The 17,048-nt window shown below is 47.1% G+C and overlaps 1 protein-coding gene and 1 non-coding gene across 11 annotated transcripts in view; both read left to right on the forward strand.

Annotated features, from left to right (window-relative positions):
* Positions 1-17,048, forward strand: part of DAPK2 (death associated protein kinase 2) — a 123,047-nt gene that overhangs the window by 88,103 nt on the left and 17,896 nt on the right. For 9 of the 10 annotated variants that reach the window (XM_070421293.1, XM_070421302.1, XM_070421296.1 and 6 more), the window contains exons 5-10: positions 1,161-1,290; positions 6,689-6,737; positions 7,542-7,568; positions 10,446-10,598; positions 11,647-11,692; positions 12,987-16,562. In XM_070421293.1, the coding sequence (XP_070277394.1) occupies positions 1,161-1,290; positions 6,689-6,737; positions 7,542-7,568; positions 10,446-10,598; positions 11,647-11,692; positions 12,987-13,595 (1,014 nt within the window). In that variant the 3' untranslated portion in view covers positions 13,596-16,562. Of the gene's footprint in view, positions 1-1,160; positions 1,291-6,688; positions 6,738-7,541; positions 7,569-10,445; positions 10,599-11,646; positions 11,693-12,986; positions 16,563-17,048 lie in introns of those variants that run through there. The other variant, XM_070421298.1, reaches the window with a different exon arrangement.
* On the forward strand, positions 4,610-4,715 carry LOC138999954 (U6 spliceosomal RNA). The gene has a single exon (XR_011469485.1). It is a non-coding gene; the product is annotated as a U6 spliceosomal RNA (small nuclear RNA).

Raw genomic sequence — 17,048 nt, forward strand, 5'->3', positions numbered from 1 at the left:
AGTGCCCCAGCAACAACATAACCCGCTGCCGAAGGTGGAATCACGCAGCCCCACGAGGAATCGGGCTCCCTTTTCTCTGGTTTCAGGGTGTGTCACCCAAGAACCGTCGCTGCCAAGTCACCGCAGCTCAGCAGCTCTTGGTGGTCAGTGCACATCATAGCTACCAGTCGGACGGATACATAGCATATTAGCCTTTTATATACATAGATAGTATTCCACCGTATGGATACACCACATTTTGTTTACTCATCAGTTGATGGACACTCGTGTGTACTTTGGGGCTATTATGAATATGCTGCTGTGACGTTTGTGTACAAGTTTTTGTGTGGATGTATGTTCTTAGGATGTTCCACTTCCAATGGAGTCTAGGAGAGTTATGGTAGGGAGTGGGAAGAAAGAATGAAGCAGACGGACCTGCTCACCCACTGGGTACTTGGAGCAGATGGGTGGGAGTGAGAAGGGTAGGCTCAAGATCCAGTTCTAGCCTCACTGGGAGATATGTGTGAGGCCAGGGTAGGGCTGTCCCCCAACTACTGCACCCCCGCATTGTTGTGCCAGATCTGACAGCCATTTGCTAGAAATAACTTGGACCGTGGTATTTTCCCTGGAAATCAGGTCCATTTTTTTCTGTGCCCTGCTGGGGCCAAAATTAGTTAAACACATAGAGACTGGTGAGCCACACCCATAGTCTAGAGGAGAAGAGTGTTGTCAACAGGAAGCTGGCCTGCCAGGCGAAAGAGGTGGTCAGAGAGACAAAGGCCAGTTAACCAAGTGTAAACTGAGGGAGTGGTTTTGTTTATGGGAAATGCTGCAGGTAGCTCCCTGGCCCCATTTGACAGATGAGAAAACAGAGGCACTGCAGTGGAGGAATCTGCCATTCAGAAGCAGAAAGGGTATTAAAACCAGAGTCTCCAGTTGTGCTGAGAGCAGCAGGAGCAGCAGGTTTGGTAAGACCCAGGCCTTGCCCTCAGTTCTGTGCCTGTTTTTGAGTTCACAGGAGAAGACTGAGGACACAAAAACAAGAATAACTTATGTTGTTTTAGTCTCTGAAAAAACAACACCAAACTCCACCCCAGCCCCAAAGCAAAAACACAAAACAGGGCTTTAATTACCGTCTTTTTTTTCTTCCTTTTCTTTTTTTTTTGTTTTTTGTTCTCCAGCCAGAAAACATTATGTTGTTAGACAAGAATATTCCCATTCCACACATCAAGCTAATTGACTTTGGCCTTGCTCACGAAATAGAAGATGGAGTTGAATTTAAGAACATTTTTGGCACACCAGAATTTGTTGGTGAGTTTTAGGGCTATTTCTCTCCCAGTGAAGAATCTGATATCAAAAGGTAAAGAAATCCCAGTAACAATCCGGTGTCTGGGGCTACGGCTTCCAGGCTACGAGATGATGCCTTCGAGACCCCCTAGAAACTCAATGGGTGGGAAAGGAAATGTCTTGCTGGGCCTTTGGGTGAGGGTCCAGGGTTGGCTTGGGAAGGCCAGGTGGGGCTACAGGCCTTTGCAGAGTTAAACCTTCCCAGAGCTGGTCCCATCTCCTGCTCTTAGATGAGTTTGTTGTGAAGATTTAAAATTACCTCACCCTCTTGCATTCCTGTAAATTCAACTTTCTCTGAAAAGAAAAAGGGAAATCATCTGCCGGATGCCAGATCCTCCCACTCGCCTCTCTTGTATGCCTGTCCTTTATTTATGCACAGGAGGCCCGCCTGCAGCAGGGCCCAGGTGGCTCTCTCTTTCCTCTGTTTCTCCCACTCTTGGCCCAGGCCTCGGAAACCCCCTCATGGGGCTTGGGTTGCTGGTTGGGGTCATAAAGAAACAGCCTTGTACAGGGGAAAGGAATGAGAGTTGAGAACCACTGCTCTCTGCTTTGGGAGTTAGAGTGGTCTTGAAAATGGAGGGAAGGCGTGGTCTCCCCAAAACCCAGGGGCTGAAACTTCTGACCACAGTCTAAATAAAAAAGAAGACAGAATGTGTCAGGTCACTCACTCTGATAGATTTTTAGGCCACACTTACCAGCGCTGCAGCCACGATAGCATGGTGCTGCAGAGGCCCCACAGACCCACCGGCGGGGGTGGGTGCCAAGTACTATGCCTGGTGCTCTACAGACATTAGCTCAGTTAATCCTCAGACCACCTCGTGAAGCAGATTTACTTATTTCCTCTATCAAGAGCTTTGTTCAGGGCAAAACAACCCCAGTAGGTGGTGGAGCTGAGGTTCAAATACAGACACATTAAACATCAAAGCCTATCCTCTTTCCATTATACTGGATTGTCTCTCTGAGGAGACCCTGCCCCAAGGAGCTTACAGTTTGTGGAAACAAGACATCAAGCCACTAAATAAGAGTTCTGGAAGGCTCTTTGCAGATCATTGGTCTAGTTTTACAAATGTGGACCTGGAGGATTTTAGTTAAGGTCAACCAATGGTTATTCTTCATCTTTTGTATGGGAGATATTAGGTGAGGACTAGGGACAGACACAGTGATGGTAAGGAGCCGCATTCAGAATAACACACCCAAGGTCACACCATGAATTGGTGGCAGAGCAATTAATCACATCCTATCTCATGGCCAATCATTGCCCTGACTTTCTAATTGAACCATTTATTGTTATTAAACACTTGGCATGACTTAACAAAATAAACATATACATTTTTACTACATATGTGAATGGTGGGCAGCAATTGCTATCTCAGAAAAAAGTTCAATAATAGATGTCTTATGCTCCAGGTTCAAGCTGGCTCTGCCACCAATTCATGGTGTGACCTTGGGTATGTCATTCTGAATGCAGCTCCTCAAAGACTGTTCAAACAAGATATCTAGCAAAGTCAATGGGATCAGTCAGGGCCTTGAACCAGTGAGGGACAAGGGCTGTTGTGGGTGGGGGAAGTGTCTGAGCGGGGTGGGGAAGGAGCCAGGGTAGGGGAGGAGCCCATCCCAGGTCCAGTCATCCATAGCAGGGGGATAGGGCCAGAATTAGTGCATTTATCAGGGACAATTCACTGCTCACTCTGGATGGAGCAGAGAGTTCACACAGACTGGTTATGTACGTGGGATATTCATGAGTAGGGCCAAACTGTGGAGTGTTTTGCCCAATCATATGCTGATAAATGTCTAACAAATGGGTCTCAAAACAAAACCCTAATTTCTAGTATTTTCCAATTTCAAGCTATGAACATGTCACTGAAATCAGAGTTGTGAAGAGATGCACACAGCTGACTCTTGTGAGTCAGTATGAGCCAGTTCCAGCCTAAAACTGGTTTTCTGTGTACCTTACAGATATGTAGGGTGGCTTCTCTAAGACCCTGCCCAAAATCTGATGCCCAACTCTCGTGAGAAACAGGTTATAACCATTTTCCTTATTTCCATGATTTCTTTGAAATTTCAACCCGAGACCCGGGTTAAAAATTTACTGTCAGCTTCCTGGAGTGTGGTGGACCTGGTTTTCCAAAAGCCCTCCCACTACAAAACTGGCCTCTTGAAAAAAAAAAATTATTTTTAAAGCAATTTTGGACTCATAGGAAATGAGTAAGGGTAGTAACTCCTTCAGCATAATCTGGCTCACCCCAAAAGCCAATGAGATGAATTTAGAACTGGATCAGTAAGCAGCAAGTAGAAGGACTGCTCCTAAAAGCAAGTACACATATCAGTATTTCAATCAGAGACTAGCAAAATTTAGATGTTCAAAGACATAAGATATTGAAATGATCAGATGTTGACTATAAAATAAATGGAATGTATATAGAAATATAAGGTAGAATCACAAGAATGAGCAAGCAACAAGAGAGTGTCAAAGATGACCAGGCAAATTCTAAAAGGAACCAGATAGAACTTTAAGAAATACAATCTATACTTGTAGAAATTTAAAACTCAATGAATGGACTAAACAGCAGATTATACACTGCTGAGGAGAGACTTGAAGAATTGGAATACTGAGCTGAAAAAAATTAGCTAGAGTACCACAAACTGACAGACCTAGAAATATGAGAAAATAAGAGAATGAGGATAAAAAAAGAAAGCCTAACATAGGTCTATTTGAAATCTCAGAGGAGAGAACAGAGACAATAGAGAGGCAACATTTGAAAAGAATAGCTGAGAATTTTCAGAACTGATGTAAAAAACAGAAACGGAAAGGACAGTGTACATCAAACAGAAAACAAAAGAAAATAAATCCATACCTAGCCACTTTATAGTTAAACTCTAAAGTACCAAAGACAAAGAAATCTTAAAAACCAGCCAAAGAGAAAAGATAGATCACCTACAAAACAAGAAACAAACAGTAATTAGACTGACGGCATACTTCTCAAAACAACAATGGGGCAAGGGAGGGTGGGGGAGGGGGGGTAAGAGATCAATCAAAGAACTTGTATGCATATAAGCATAACCAATGGACACAGACAATAGGGGGGTGAAGGCCTGGGGGGGAGGGGCAGGCTGGGAGAGGTCAATGGAGGAAAAGGGGGACATATGTAATACTTTCAACAATAAAGAATTTAAAACAAAACGACAATGGAAGCCAGTGTCCAATAGAATATTATCTACAAAGAGCTGAGGAAAAAAACAATAGTTGTGTACCCAGGAAAATTACATTTCAAGAATGAGGGTAGTGCTTGCTTTGGCAGCACATATACTAAAATTGGAATGATACAGAGAAGATTAGTATGGCCCTGCATAAGGATGACACGCATATTTGTGAAGCATTATATATATATAAAAGAAGAATGAGGGTAAAAGATTCAGGTAAAACAAAGCAAAAAAACAATAAAAACAAAACATAATCAAATAGCAGCAGACCTTTTTAAATGGAATTTCTAAAGGACATACTTATGAATTAAGGAAAATGACCTCTGAAGGGACATCTCAATGTAAGAAGTGATAGGAACAAATAAATCAGTTAACATTATGCAAACATAAACATTTTCTATTTAAAATAATGATGAAGTTTTAATTATGAGGGTAAAAAAAGGACAACTAAAAACTGAAGAAAATAATGCTAGATAGGACAGAATGCTTGAAATTAGTCTTATATTAGTAGAGGAAGGTTAAAATGTTGACTTACGTTAGCATTTGTTAGGTAGACATAGTAAAGTCTCAAGGTAGCCATTACAAAAATATAAGTGTGTGTGTGAACAATAAGAAAAAACAACAACAGAAAGAAACACAAAAATGGACAAACAAAAGCGCATAGAGGATAGAAATGAGACATAATAGAGATAACTACTAGAATAGAGAAAACTACTAGAAAATGAGTTACGCTTCTCACACTGAATGTCAGTGCTGTATGTGTCTCTAAATGCTTACTCCCAATTTCTGTATGTATCTTGTCTGGACCAGTGACAATTTGCAGACTATTCGTCTGTGGACCACACTTTGAATACCACTGTCCTAGACAAAATCTTTCACGTGTGTGTTGGGATACATGTACAAAAAACAGTTCATAGAAATGCTGTTCTAATAATAAAAGAGTGCTCAACCGTCCAAATGATCACTGAGAAGAGAATAAGTAAAAAAATGATATATGTATATCCGCACAATGGATGATTAATTAGATAGTGGAGAAAATGAAAGATCGTGGATGATCATTCAATGGATGCTAGAAGCATAATGGTGAGTGAGAGGGAGAACATCAAATGACAGTGAATCACATGCAGTATGCCATCATTTCTATGAAGCTGAAAAATAAGCAAAGCCAAAAGAATGGCTTCCTGTTTCTGCAAGTAGGGAGAGGTGGGAGGGTGGAATGGTGGGCACACCCTGTAGATGCAGTGGCTTTGATATTGTTCTAGGTCAACAAACTTAACCTTTCCCACTCCCTATCTTATTCCATTAGTGGTGAAACAGGCTCAATCCTTCTCCCTGCTCTAGCCTCTGCCCTCTCTTTCTCTTCCATTTCATAGGCAACCTTTTTTTTTAAAGAGTTGTCTACAAACTTATCTCCACTCCCCACACTCAGGGCATTCTTTGGCCACTGCAGTGAGTGTGAAATTTAATATTCACTTGCCAGTGCTTGTCTGCTTGACCTCTGGGCTGCATTTAGTCTCCTTCTTTTCTCAGTAGAGTCTTCTTCCCTAGGCTCCGCACCCTCTCCTGGTCACCGCATCATTTGCACAATTCCTGTTTCCACCTATACGATGACTCCAAATTTGATAGCTCTGGCCCACTCCCTAATGCCCAGCTTCTTCCTGGACACCTTCCCCCAGATGCCCCTCAGGCACCTCAAGTTCATCATCTGGACCCCAGAATGTCCTTCTGACCCCCAGGTGGGAGGTACCCTCTTTCAGACCAGACTCGGAGGGATGTGTATTCCCTCCCTGCCATCTTCTCCGTCACCTTCCAGTGCTGACCTGACTGGCTTCCACCAGAGAGTTCTCAAGTAGGCCTTGTCACTAGGCCCATTTCCCCTTCTTGCATCTTCCTCTCCCCGCCCTCCTCTTCCTTTTCCACACATTCCTTTGTGCTTTCCCTCTCCTCACTATCAAGGCCTCTTTGTAAAAGGTTTCTACCAGGATAACAGGCAACTACCTTCCTCAAAATTCTTAGAGCTGGATTATCCCCTTCCTTTGCTCTGACTTTCCTTAGTGGGGATTCAGGATGGAGACATTTGGTACCAAACTCCCTAAAATTCCCTACAGCCATCTCTTCCATTTCCATACTCCTGCTGACTCTTCCATATGGCTTCTTGCAGCTCCAGAGATTGTGAACTATGAGCCCCTGGGCCTGGAGGCTGACATGTGGTAAGTTGTGTAGGCCACCCAGGTGGTCTAGGGATCCTCCCAAAGGCAGAAGGCCTCAGACCCTGGCTCTGGCTGATGTCCCTCTTGACTGTGAAAACCCCTTGCTCCACGCTCTCCTTTCAGAGACTCTGGCTGCTCTACGAGTGCTGGGTCTGAGGCCTGGGCAGCTGGAGGCAGGTAGGCCTGGAGATGAGGCCAGTTAGAACATGGCAGAGGCAGAGAACAAGGAGAGAGCTGAGGCTGAGGTCCAGGATCCACCCCTGAAGCCTGCCACGGCCATGATCGAGATAATGTAGTAACAGCTTTCAGTCAGTCAACCAAGTGACACTGAGAGCCTCGTGTTCCAGGCTCTGTGGTGGGCCTGGGGATACCGCAGTGATTGATTCTCTGCACAGACAGGACTTGTTTCATTTGGACAGTGCTTTATAGTTGGCTGAGCCCCTTGATTAGTTGGTTTTCTAAAATCCGCCCAGCAGTTCTGTGAGGTAGTTATTATTGTCCTCACTGTATGAGGAGAGAGAGACTCAGAAGTGTTAAGGGACTTGCCCCAATCACAGCCTGCAAGTGCAGGAGTCTGATCTTGAACGTGGGTCCTCGGACTCAATGTCCAGAGTGTGATGACTCCACATGCTTCCCTGGGTGCTGCTGAAGAGTGGGAAGGAGAGGACTGTGGGGCTGGAGATGGCATTCAGAAGCCGCCATGGAGGGGCAAGTGGCCACTTTCCCTGAGAACCATGTGGGGATCCCTTGCTGGTCCGGGATTAGAGCCAGGAGGCCCTGACTTGACTGTTCTTTGTTTTTCAGGAGCATAGGCGTCATCACCTACATCCTGTGAGTATCCCTGATTCCGGGTGTCTCAGCTTAGACCTGGGGGAAGCAGGAGGAATGAGAGAGGTGCAATCAGGCAGATTGACACTGAGCACCCATCATAAACCAGATGTGTTCGAGCCACACAGCAAACCTGAGGCTAAGCCCTCTTAGCTCCATTCCACACATTTGACTTTGGGGTTGGAGTTGGGCAGGAGAGCAGCTTGTGGCCCTCCACACTGTGCAGCCTGTGTCTGCATCCCCACCATGGCCGGGGCCCACCTCTCTGCTTCACCCAGACCAGAGTTTGCTGTGAGAGTGTCAGTTTTCACTCAGAAGCCTTGTGATGACCTCTCTCACGTCATTATGCCCTCCCTGATCCTGCCTCCTCCTCTCCCTTTCTTTCTTCTTTCCCCAGCTCTCACATTCTCCCTCCTCCTTTCTCCCTGTAGTTTCTCCTTTCTGTTCCTGAAGTTTTAAGTCACTCAAGCAGAGATTTCCTGCACAGCTCTGTGTGTAGTGGATCTGACACTTTCCATCTCCGTGGCCTTGGCAGATTCTTAACTCTCTCTGAACCTGTTTTTCTCATCAGAAAAATAGGAATCACGAACGTCCCACCAGGGGTGTGCTGTGAGGGTTAAATAAGCTGACATGTGCAAATTTCCTGGCACTGCTCTGGCACCTAGAACATGGCTGGTTAGTGGTTGTTTATTCCATCAGTGCTTCCCAACCAGTTTCCCCTCAGCACACCTGGAAAATGCTATTTCTGTGGCTCATTGGGTGAGAGTCAGCCCACAGCCACACTCAACAGCTGATGGGGTCATTCTCCCAACACCTCCATAAACTAGTTTTCTGACCAGTAGTACTTGGACTGGGGGCTCTGTACAATGTGGGGGACCCCCTTGAGCTGCAGAGAGGGACTAAACCCTGACTGCACATAAGACCTTTTGATACCACCACGGTTGAGGCCCTACCCCAGATCTATTAAATTAGAATCACTAGGGGTGGGATCTGGGCGCCAAATATTTTAAAAGCCCCAGAGAAATTTGATGCAAAGAGAGAGAATTTGATGCATTGTTCTATAGTTCCAAATCAGAGCCAGAATAGTCAGACGTTGGCTCTTGAAACATCGGTTTCTTCAGAACTCTGGTGCCCACATTGAAATGTTAAAGAATTCCAGTGTGTACAGGGCACATAGACTTCTTGTAGCTCATTTGAGTTCCATACAGTTTTTCAAGTGCCTGCTCCATGGTGGGCATTGTGCCAGGCACTTGGGATAGTGACATGATGGAGAGTCTGCCCTGCTAGTCTGGAGCTCCCTGTGTTGGGGTGGGGTGGGGAATGACTCCAGGTAGCTGACTCTCACCCAGTGGGACCAAGGTTATGGTGGAAGTATGAACCCGCCTCTGTGAGACACAGATGGGAGAGGCAATGGTCTGCTGGGGCTTCAGAAGGTTTAATGGGTTTGGGGGAGGAGAAGGAGCTTTATTGATTGACCTGATGTGAACTGGACTGTACAGAATGAGGTTAATTCTGCAGGTATAAAGGGATGGAAGGAATGTCCTGCTCAGGAAGGAAACAGCATGTTAAATGTGGTGAAATGTATAAGGAATGTGTTAGGAACTAACTCCTGATGCCTTGCTCAGGAGCTTAGATGTGATCCTATAGAGCAGCGATTTCCAACTGGTGCGCCACAAGCATTTTTAAAACAAGCAATACCCGACTAGTTAGGCAGGGGCACTGACCCCTTTTCCCTGAGGTTGTCAAATTAAAAAATGACAACAGCCAACACAACAATAGCTGTCTGGTGTGATTGAATCAAAGTTATACCTACCTTTTATCAGATCAACAAAAATATATTTTTTGGCATGCTGCAGAATTTTAGTAATTAGTTTATGTGTACCATGAGGTGAGAAAGGTTGAAAATCGCTCCTAGAGAAAACGGGGAGCCATAGAAGGTTCTCTGTGTTCTAACGACGACGATAATAATGGCCACCAATTTCAGCTCTTTAATGAGGGCCATGATTGTATGGATCATTTTATATACATACTTACTCTTCACAGCAATCATGTGAGGTGGAGACTTAATTTTCTTCATTTTATAGACAAGAAAACTGTAGGTCAGAGAAGCTGAGTAACTTACCTAGGTTGAACCTAAGATTGAAATGTCAAATATTTTCTCGTGCACTATGCTGAGAAAATGGCAGTGTGGATGGGGATGACTTTCAAGAGATATTTGACCAACAAAACTTTCTGACCAGTTGGATGAGGTGAGGAAATGGAAGGAAGAATCAGAGGTGACCCTTGTGTTTCCAGCTTGGATGCATTTGTGAAGTAGCATCATTAATCCAGGCAGGGAGTTCAAGGAGGGAGGTTCGGGCACAGTGACTTCTGGGAAAATGGCACCTCTAGGTAGAGGTTTCCCATAAGCAACTGGCATATGTGTTAGGAGACAGTAGATTCAGGAGTCACTACTTTAATGACGCCTCCTTCACAAACCTTGCAGGGGAGCCTCACACCCCCTTCTAGTCCCTAATGGCACAACCGACTCCAGTGTCAGCTCTCCCATGAAGCCTGCACTAGGCCTCCCCTCCATCCTGTGCTCCCACAGTCCTTTGCCTGTCCTTCTATTATATTCTACTTGGTTCTGCTGTGCTTCTCTCCCTTCCTCTTTCCAGTCTCCTGGAGATGCAGTTTCCATCAAGTGCTTAGTCAGAGCTCCATAAAGGGTATTGAATTGGACTCAGTTGAAAAGGCTGCTGACTGGCTGCCTAGAGGGGTCAGGCAGTGTTGCTGGGAGCTCCCAACCCCGTGCAATTGTATGAGTCAGGGTTCCCTGAGTCCATCACCCCCTATTCATCTACTTTCCTGTAGTCACGTGTTCTCTCTCTGTGTGCTCAGCCTAAGTGGAGCATCCCCTTTCCTGGGAGACACGAAGCAGGAGACACTGGCAAATATCACAGCGGTGAGTTACGACTTTGATGAGGAATTCTTCAGTCAGACCAGTGAGCTGGCCAAGGACTTCATTCGGAAGCTTCTGGTTAAAGAGACCCGGTAAGAGGACAGAGAGAGGCACGGGCTTCTGAGGTACTGACCTGCACCTGTTGCCCTTCCCCGTGTCAGTCTGTCCCCACTTTCTCACGGGCTGTCATCTGTGCCATTGTGGTCTAATCCGGGCAGGTGCTGAGAAGTATGGACCGGCGTTCATCTTGTTTGCTCAAGTCTTCCTGCTTCTTTTCCTGCTGAAATGCAAATAACTATATGTGGTGTGTGCACAGTGTGTATCTGCGTGTGTGCAGTGTGTGTCTATGTGTGTGTTTGGAAGTCAGCCTGGGTTTCTCTGGGGCTCATTATCTTGTGCAGTCTGTCCCCAAAGCACCTGGAAATAGAATTTCAAAAGGAAAGCAGCAGGTTTCAAACCAATTCAGGTGGGGAGGTGAGCTCAGAGAGGCCAAAAAGTGGGAGAGTAGGAGACCTAGTCATCCTATCCCTTCTTCAGGACCCAGGCAGGGTGAGCTCTGTGGCTGTGGGGTCACAGTGGGAGATGGGCAGGGAATTGTAGTGAGTTAGGTGCTCGGAGCATTGCCTACCTGGGGCAGGAGTAAGGTCTGTAGATTCTACAAGGTCATGGCTTCTTGGTCCTGCAGACTTTGGAGAGAGCCAGAGTGCGATCCTCTACAGTACAGGCGCCTGATTTCTCCAGCTAAGGGCAGTGCTAGGCAGCAGCACCCTACCCGGGTACAGTGAAGGCAGAGCTGAGAAAGGATCTGGGAGGCAAACAGGAAAACAGAGACCAAAGGTTTAACAAGGGAAAGTGGGAAGCTCACAAGAGCACTTACGACTCTACTATAGTGTGGCGTTAGGCCCTTCCACTTTGGGACCAAAGATGAGGGTTTATGTATTGTCACTCTACAGAGGAGTCAGTCTGGACCATTTTCTCTGGAGTGCGGAGAATTCAGCCAGTTCCCCATTCCCCATTATTCTGGTTTGATGGCAGTGATCAAAGAATGCCAAAATGCTAGTCTAAGAAGAGTAAGAATGAAGACCTTTGCTCTCAGCTTCTGTCCTCATGGGTCACCTCTGTTTCTGGTCCTCATTGCAGGAAACGGCTTACAATCCAAGAGGCTCTCCGACACCCTTGGATCACGGTAAGGGCACAGCGATGCGTTCCAGTGAGCAGGAAGGTCTCCGCTCTGTCGCCAGGGCTGGCTGGGGTGGCTGGATGCAGAGGGCCCTTGAAATACTGACCCATGGGCACTGATGAAAGCTAGTTGGAAGGCCCCAAGGTTCTGGGCCTTTTTCAAGTAGGTTTATAGGTTTAAGTTTTTATTTCATGGGTTCAGGTGACTTATAAAATGCAACCCTCACAAACCTTAGTTGTAACCCTTTTTCTCTAGGGCCATCTTACAAAGTGTTCTTTGTCGGATGATGTGTCACTCTTGTTCCCAGTTGTGAGAGAGATTGGTAATAATGAAAAATCTCAGTTTTGTAACCAGGGCTCCTTCTGACTTTTGGGGCTCTGAGTAAAGAAGTCATCTGGCTTCTTAGGCACCATGAGACCTCAGGGAATGGGGCTCCGAGATGGAGGCCTGGTGGGAAGAGGCAGCCGCTCTCTGTGGGCAATTCCATTCTCTCTGGGGAGGACAGGGGCACAAAGGCGACTCCCTGCCTGACCTGCTTTGTAATTGCGCTTCCAACTGCTGGTTTTCCAGAGGTTTTGTGGTCTAGTCACAGTAAAGTGCTATGAAAAGCCCTTTGGGGCGGTGGGAATCAGGAGACTGGGACTCTGGCCCTACTAGTTCTGTTAACTGAGCAGATGTGTACTCCAGGCACATAGTAGGACTTCTAATTCCCTTGAACTGTTTGTTAAATGAGAGAGCTGGTGAGGATGATCTGAGGGGTAGAGGGGGAGGGCTGGAGTGCTCCAGATAGGTCAGATTCCTCTGCTCACTGAAGGATGAGGAAGGCCAAGGGCCCTCCAGGTTTGGGGTGGGCTCAAGGCACAGAGCTAGGGAGTCTCTTGGGCTGCCTCCTTGCTCAGCCTGCTGAGTGTTGCAAGGTCCAGGCGGCTGACTGGCCCTGAAGGCAAGAGGCCACTCAGCCGCCCACTGTGAGACCTGGCCCTGCGTGCTCCTGGCCTTGAGTAGATGCCTGCAGAGTGCTGCAGCCTGCCTGTCTGTGTGAGCGCCCTAAATGCTATGCGTGTGAAGACCCTCTAATGCCGCGGGCCACCCTGCCCTGAAGTGAGCATGCAGGCAGCACCCCTGTACTCCTCGCCTTCTGATGGTCTGTAGGGGTGTTCATCCCACCCTGGTCCTCCACATGGCCTGGCGCATGCAGTGAATGCCAGAGGCTGCTTGTGTGCCTTCTGCCTCCAGCTCGGACTGCCCTTTGGAGCAGGAGTCAAATTAACTCTGGCTCTTCTGTCTAAACACTCACCAGTCCAAAGGAGAAGCCAGAGCCCCAGAACAGCGGAAGACAGAGCCCACCCAGCTGAAGACCAAGCGCCTGAGAGAGTACACCCTCAAATGCCACTCCAGCATGCCCCCCAACAACACCTACGTCAACTTTGAGCGTTTTGCTCATGTGATGGAGGATGTGGCTTGGGTCGACCAGGGATGCCATGCCCTGGCAGGGGCCCATGACACCATCCAGGACGATGTGGAAGCTTTGGTTTCCATCTTCAATGAGAAGGAAGCTTGGTACCGAGAGGAGAGCGAGAGTGCCCGGCATGACCTGTCCCAGCTCAGGTACGAGTTCCGCAAAGTGGAGTCCTTGAAGAGGCTCCTGCGAAGAGACATCCAGGCCACCGGCTCCAGCCTCGGAAGCATGGCCAGGAAATTGGACCATCTGCAGGTGCAGTTTGAAGCTCTGAGGCAGGAGCTCTCAGCAGACCTACAGTGGCTCCAGGAGCTGGTGGGCAGCTGCCAGCTGGAGAGTGGGGGCACAGATGGCCTGGGCTCTGTGTTTTGCCGGGACGCCCGTGAGCCCCTAGCGGAGCTGCGCAGCAGACCAGGCAGCGGCAAAGTCTTGGCCGGCTTGGAGCTCTGAGGACCAGAATCTCGTCAGCAACGCCTCCTGGATGGCTTGCAGAAGCATGTTCCAACGGCCCTGCTGGGCGTCAGCTAGTGTTATCCTGCAGGGATGTATGTCTGTAGCATAGACGTCCACCCCCTTCCCAGAACCCAGAACCCAGAATCACAGAGGTACTATCAAGTTATTCATTCTGCACCTCCTCTCACCAACCTGGTTTTCTGGGATGGGGGATTGGCAGGGTAGCCAAGCTGTTAAAACAATTGAGAATAAACAGCCTTCAATGTATCTTTCTCTAGAGGGAGGACAGCTGGCTCTGGGGAAATGCTTGATAACTGATGTGTGATCATGGATTTGTGCACATTTCACTTCCCACCTATATGCCTTGGGGGTGGCAGATCTTGGGTAATATTGAGCTAACTGGGGGTAATAGTAAGTCAGCTTGGTGCTTTCCTGCTTCAGAAGGAGGAATTTTAAATGCACAGAGAAAATACTACTTCTCATTTGCATTGACATCACTTATCAAGCACTTACATCTTTGATCCTTAGGTCTTTGATCCCTAAAATAACTTTGCAAGACAGGAAAGTCGGTGGCATTATTATTGCTGTTACTATTATTTTCATTTATCTGATAAGGAAATTGACTCAAAGAGGGAAAATGATTTACTCAGGGTCATTCATAGCTGGTTGATACAGATGAAACAGAAACTCGGGATGCCTGACTCTAAGATGAGGTATATGGGAAGAAATTGCGAGACTTTGATATAAATATCCATCTTAATATTAAAGTTCAGACCCCAGCGGTAAAATAGGCAACTTCACATATTCTGCCAGGTATGGATGGAATGCTTCGTACCTTCAGATGATGGAGGAGTATGTCCTAGAGGGCGCAGTCATGGCTCCTGCCCAGCCTGAGCCTGTCTGAAGCTCAGCCCACAGAGCAGGAGGAGGGCCTCATCTCACCCTTCTCCAGCTGTCTCCCTCTGGCTAAGGGCCTCAACCTTGTGTTGGGAATGAATACCAAACAGGACTCAGCAAGAAGGTTCCTTTTCTTACGTACTTAGGGCTTTGGGCCACGAAAGGTCAGAGAAACTCCATGAGAGTTTTTGAAGAGGGTGGACATTAAGACTGGGAAGCACAAGGTTCAGTGGTCCCCTCTTGACCCCAAGCTTTGAGCATGCCCCCTGAGGACTGTGTGGTCTTAGCACCCTTTTCCCAGAGGAGCACCCGTTATCCAGCTCGTAGAGACAGAGCCTGAGTGTGGGCCCAGACTGTGCTAGAAGCTTGGGGGTTGGGGAAAAGATGTATCATTTCCAAGTGTCTTAACAGACTCACAACCTACCCTTGTCAGAGAAGCAGGGTAAATGCTATTCCCAGTTTGGAGATGAGGAAACAGAGAGGATGTGATTTGCCCAAGGGCATAATTGTGGGCAAAAGTGGAGGCATCCTGAGACGTCTGTTGCCTTCCTGCTTCCCCTAACTGCCCCAGGCTTCAGGAGTTTTCTCTCTGCTTCCAGAGGCAGGTGATAGGCAGATTCAACCACCCACCCATTCTCAAATAGTTTCTGAGCACCTAGCAACTGCCAGGTACTTGGTTTGGCCCTGGAGATACAAAGCTAAGAGAAAACAGGCATGTTTCCTGCCTTAACAAAGTCTGCAGTCCAGTGAAGGATTCCAACATTAATCAAGAACATTCTAGAAACGTAGAACTGAAGCTGAGACATATGCTGGGAATGAGAAGTATGAATTACTGTAAGAGCCTGCAATGGGGGTTTGATCTAATCAGGGAAGGCATCCACGAGGTGGTGATGCTGAGCTGAGATCAGCTAAGCACACTAGGGAGAAAGAATTGTTCCCTACAGAGCCCTCACGCCATGGCTCTGTGGTCGGAGGGGGCATGGGAGGCTGAAATTACATAGATAGAAGGAAAGCTGGAGGGGAGAGAATAAGAGGATTGTGTAGATGTGACTGGAGAGGATGCAGGACCAGCAAGGCTTTGCCATATCAAAGACCCCTGCCTTTATCCCAAGAGTCATGGGGAGCCATGATGGATGCCAGGCTAGTCAATGGCCCGATGTGCTGGGGGGAAATGCCTAGTGAGCAGCACAGATGGGAAGTGGTTTAGGACGAGACATGAGATTTTAATCTCATGAAAGCATTTCCTCAAAAGTCTACCTCCTTTTCTATTAGCATGCTGGATCATTTCAAATATATAAAATATTGTAACAAACTTTTTTCATCAAATAGAAGAAACCGTATTTTCATCAAATATAAGACACATCACTATTTTATGTACCAAAAATAAGAAAGATAAAAAGCCCAAGATGGGAAGTCCAATAGGAGACCCCCTCCACACACAAAGGGGAACACCTGTACTAAGAGGGTAATGACAAGGCCACCATGAGAAAGGAAAACAAGAGAATGTGAGTCCCAACCTTTTCCCTTGGGGCGGGATGACAAACCCTCCTCTAAGAATAGGCGCTCCGGTGGTAGTCCTCGCTCCGGGTGGTGGTCCTCATGCTTTGTGAATTTGCACAATCAGTGTGATCCAAAAGGACCTCAAGCAGAGACTTAGGTCAGACAGCCTGAGGCTGGTGGCCCCGATGGCTGGCGGAAGCAGCAGAACACCTGCCTTCACTTCAGACCTACAGTTATGATAAGATGCCATTGATTGGGAGACAAGTCCTGATTTCAGAGATCCAAACATGTGCGTCTTGGAATCAATAGAAGATGGCAAAGCTGTTCCTATGCCGTCCCTGGGAGAATTGGGACAAATGACCCATCTGCCATCTCTCCAAGGATGCCCTGTCCAGGATGTGATGTACTCATTTGGCATAAGACACTGTTCCTATTAAAGGGTCCTTTGGCCATGTCAACACACCTTGACCTCACACAGCCAGGTTTCCTACAGAAAGGAAGCCCTGACTGAGCAACTCAGGGGAAACTTTCTTGTGGATGTCGAAATAAAATGCAGTCAAAGAGTAAGACGTTGATGATGATTTGAATTAGGGAGACTGGGAAGAGGGAGGGATATGTTTCTTTTAGAATTGTGGCAGCAGCCACAGGCTCTCCATGCAGGGAGGTCCTCAGAGGTGAACCACCAGACACCCTTGCAGCACTTTACAGGGCAGGACTTATCTGAAGTTCACCCGGCTAGTCAGAACCATAGGAGGTTTTCCTCACAGGAGTGGAATTGTCCTCTTTATGTTCAAGTCCAGTCATTGGTAACGATTTGTCACTTAGACACTTTATAAACAGATCCTTTTCTGTACTAAGAACTTCCAAGGACAAATAGCAGTGAACTGAGAAATGCCCCCCAAGTGTTTCAGGGAAACCAGAGAAGGCTGTAACCTTCCCTGTCATCTGGCCAGTCCAACATGCATCACCCTTTGGCTTCAGAACCCAAGGAGACCCAGCTGAACTTCTCCCCACACGCCCACAGCTGGAATTTTAGCAACGGGGTCAAGGGCA

This window comes from Myotis yumanensis, unplaced genomic scaffold (assembly GCF_028538775.1).
Source record: "Myotis yumanensis isolate MYYU_CA2020_CCGP unplaced genomic scaffold, mMyoYum1.0.hap1 SCAF_1, whole genome shotgun sequence".
NCBI classification, from domain to species: Eukaryota; Metazoa; Chordata; class Mammalia; order Chiroptera; family Vespertilionidae; genus Myotis; species Myotis yumanensis.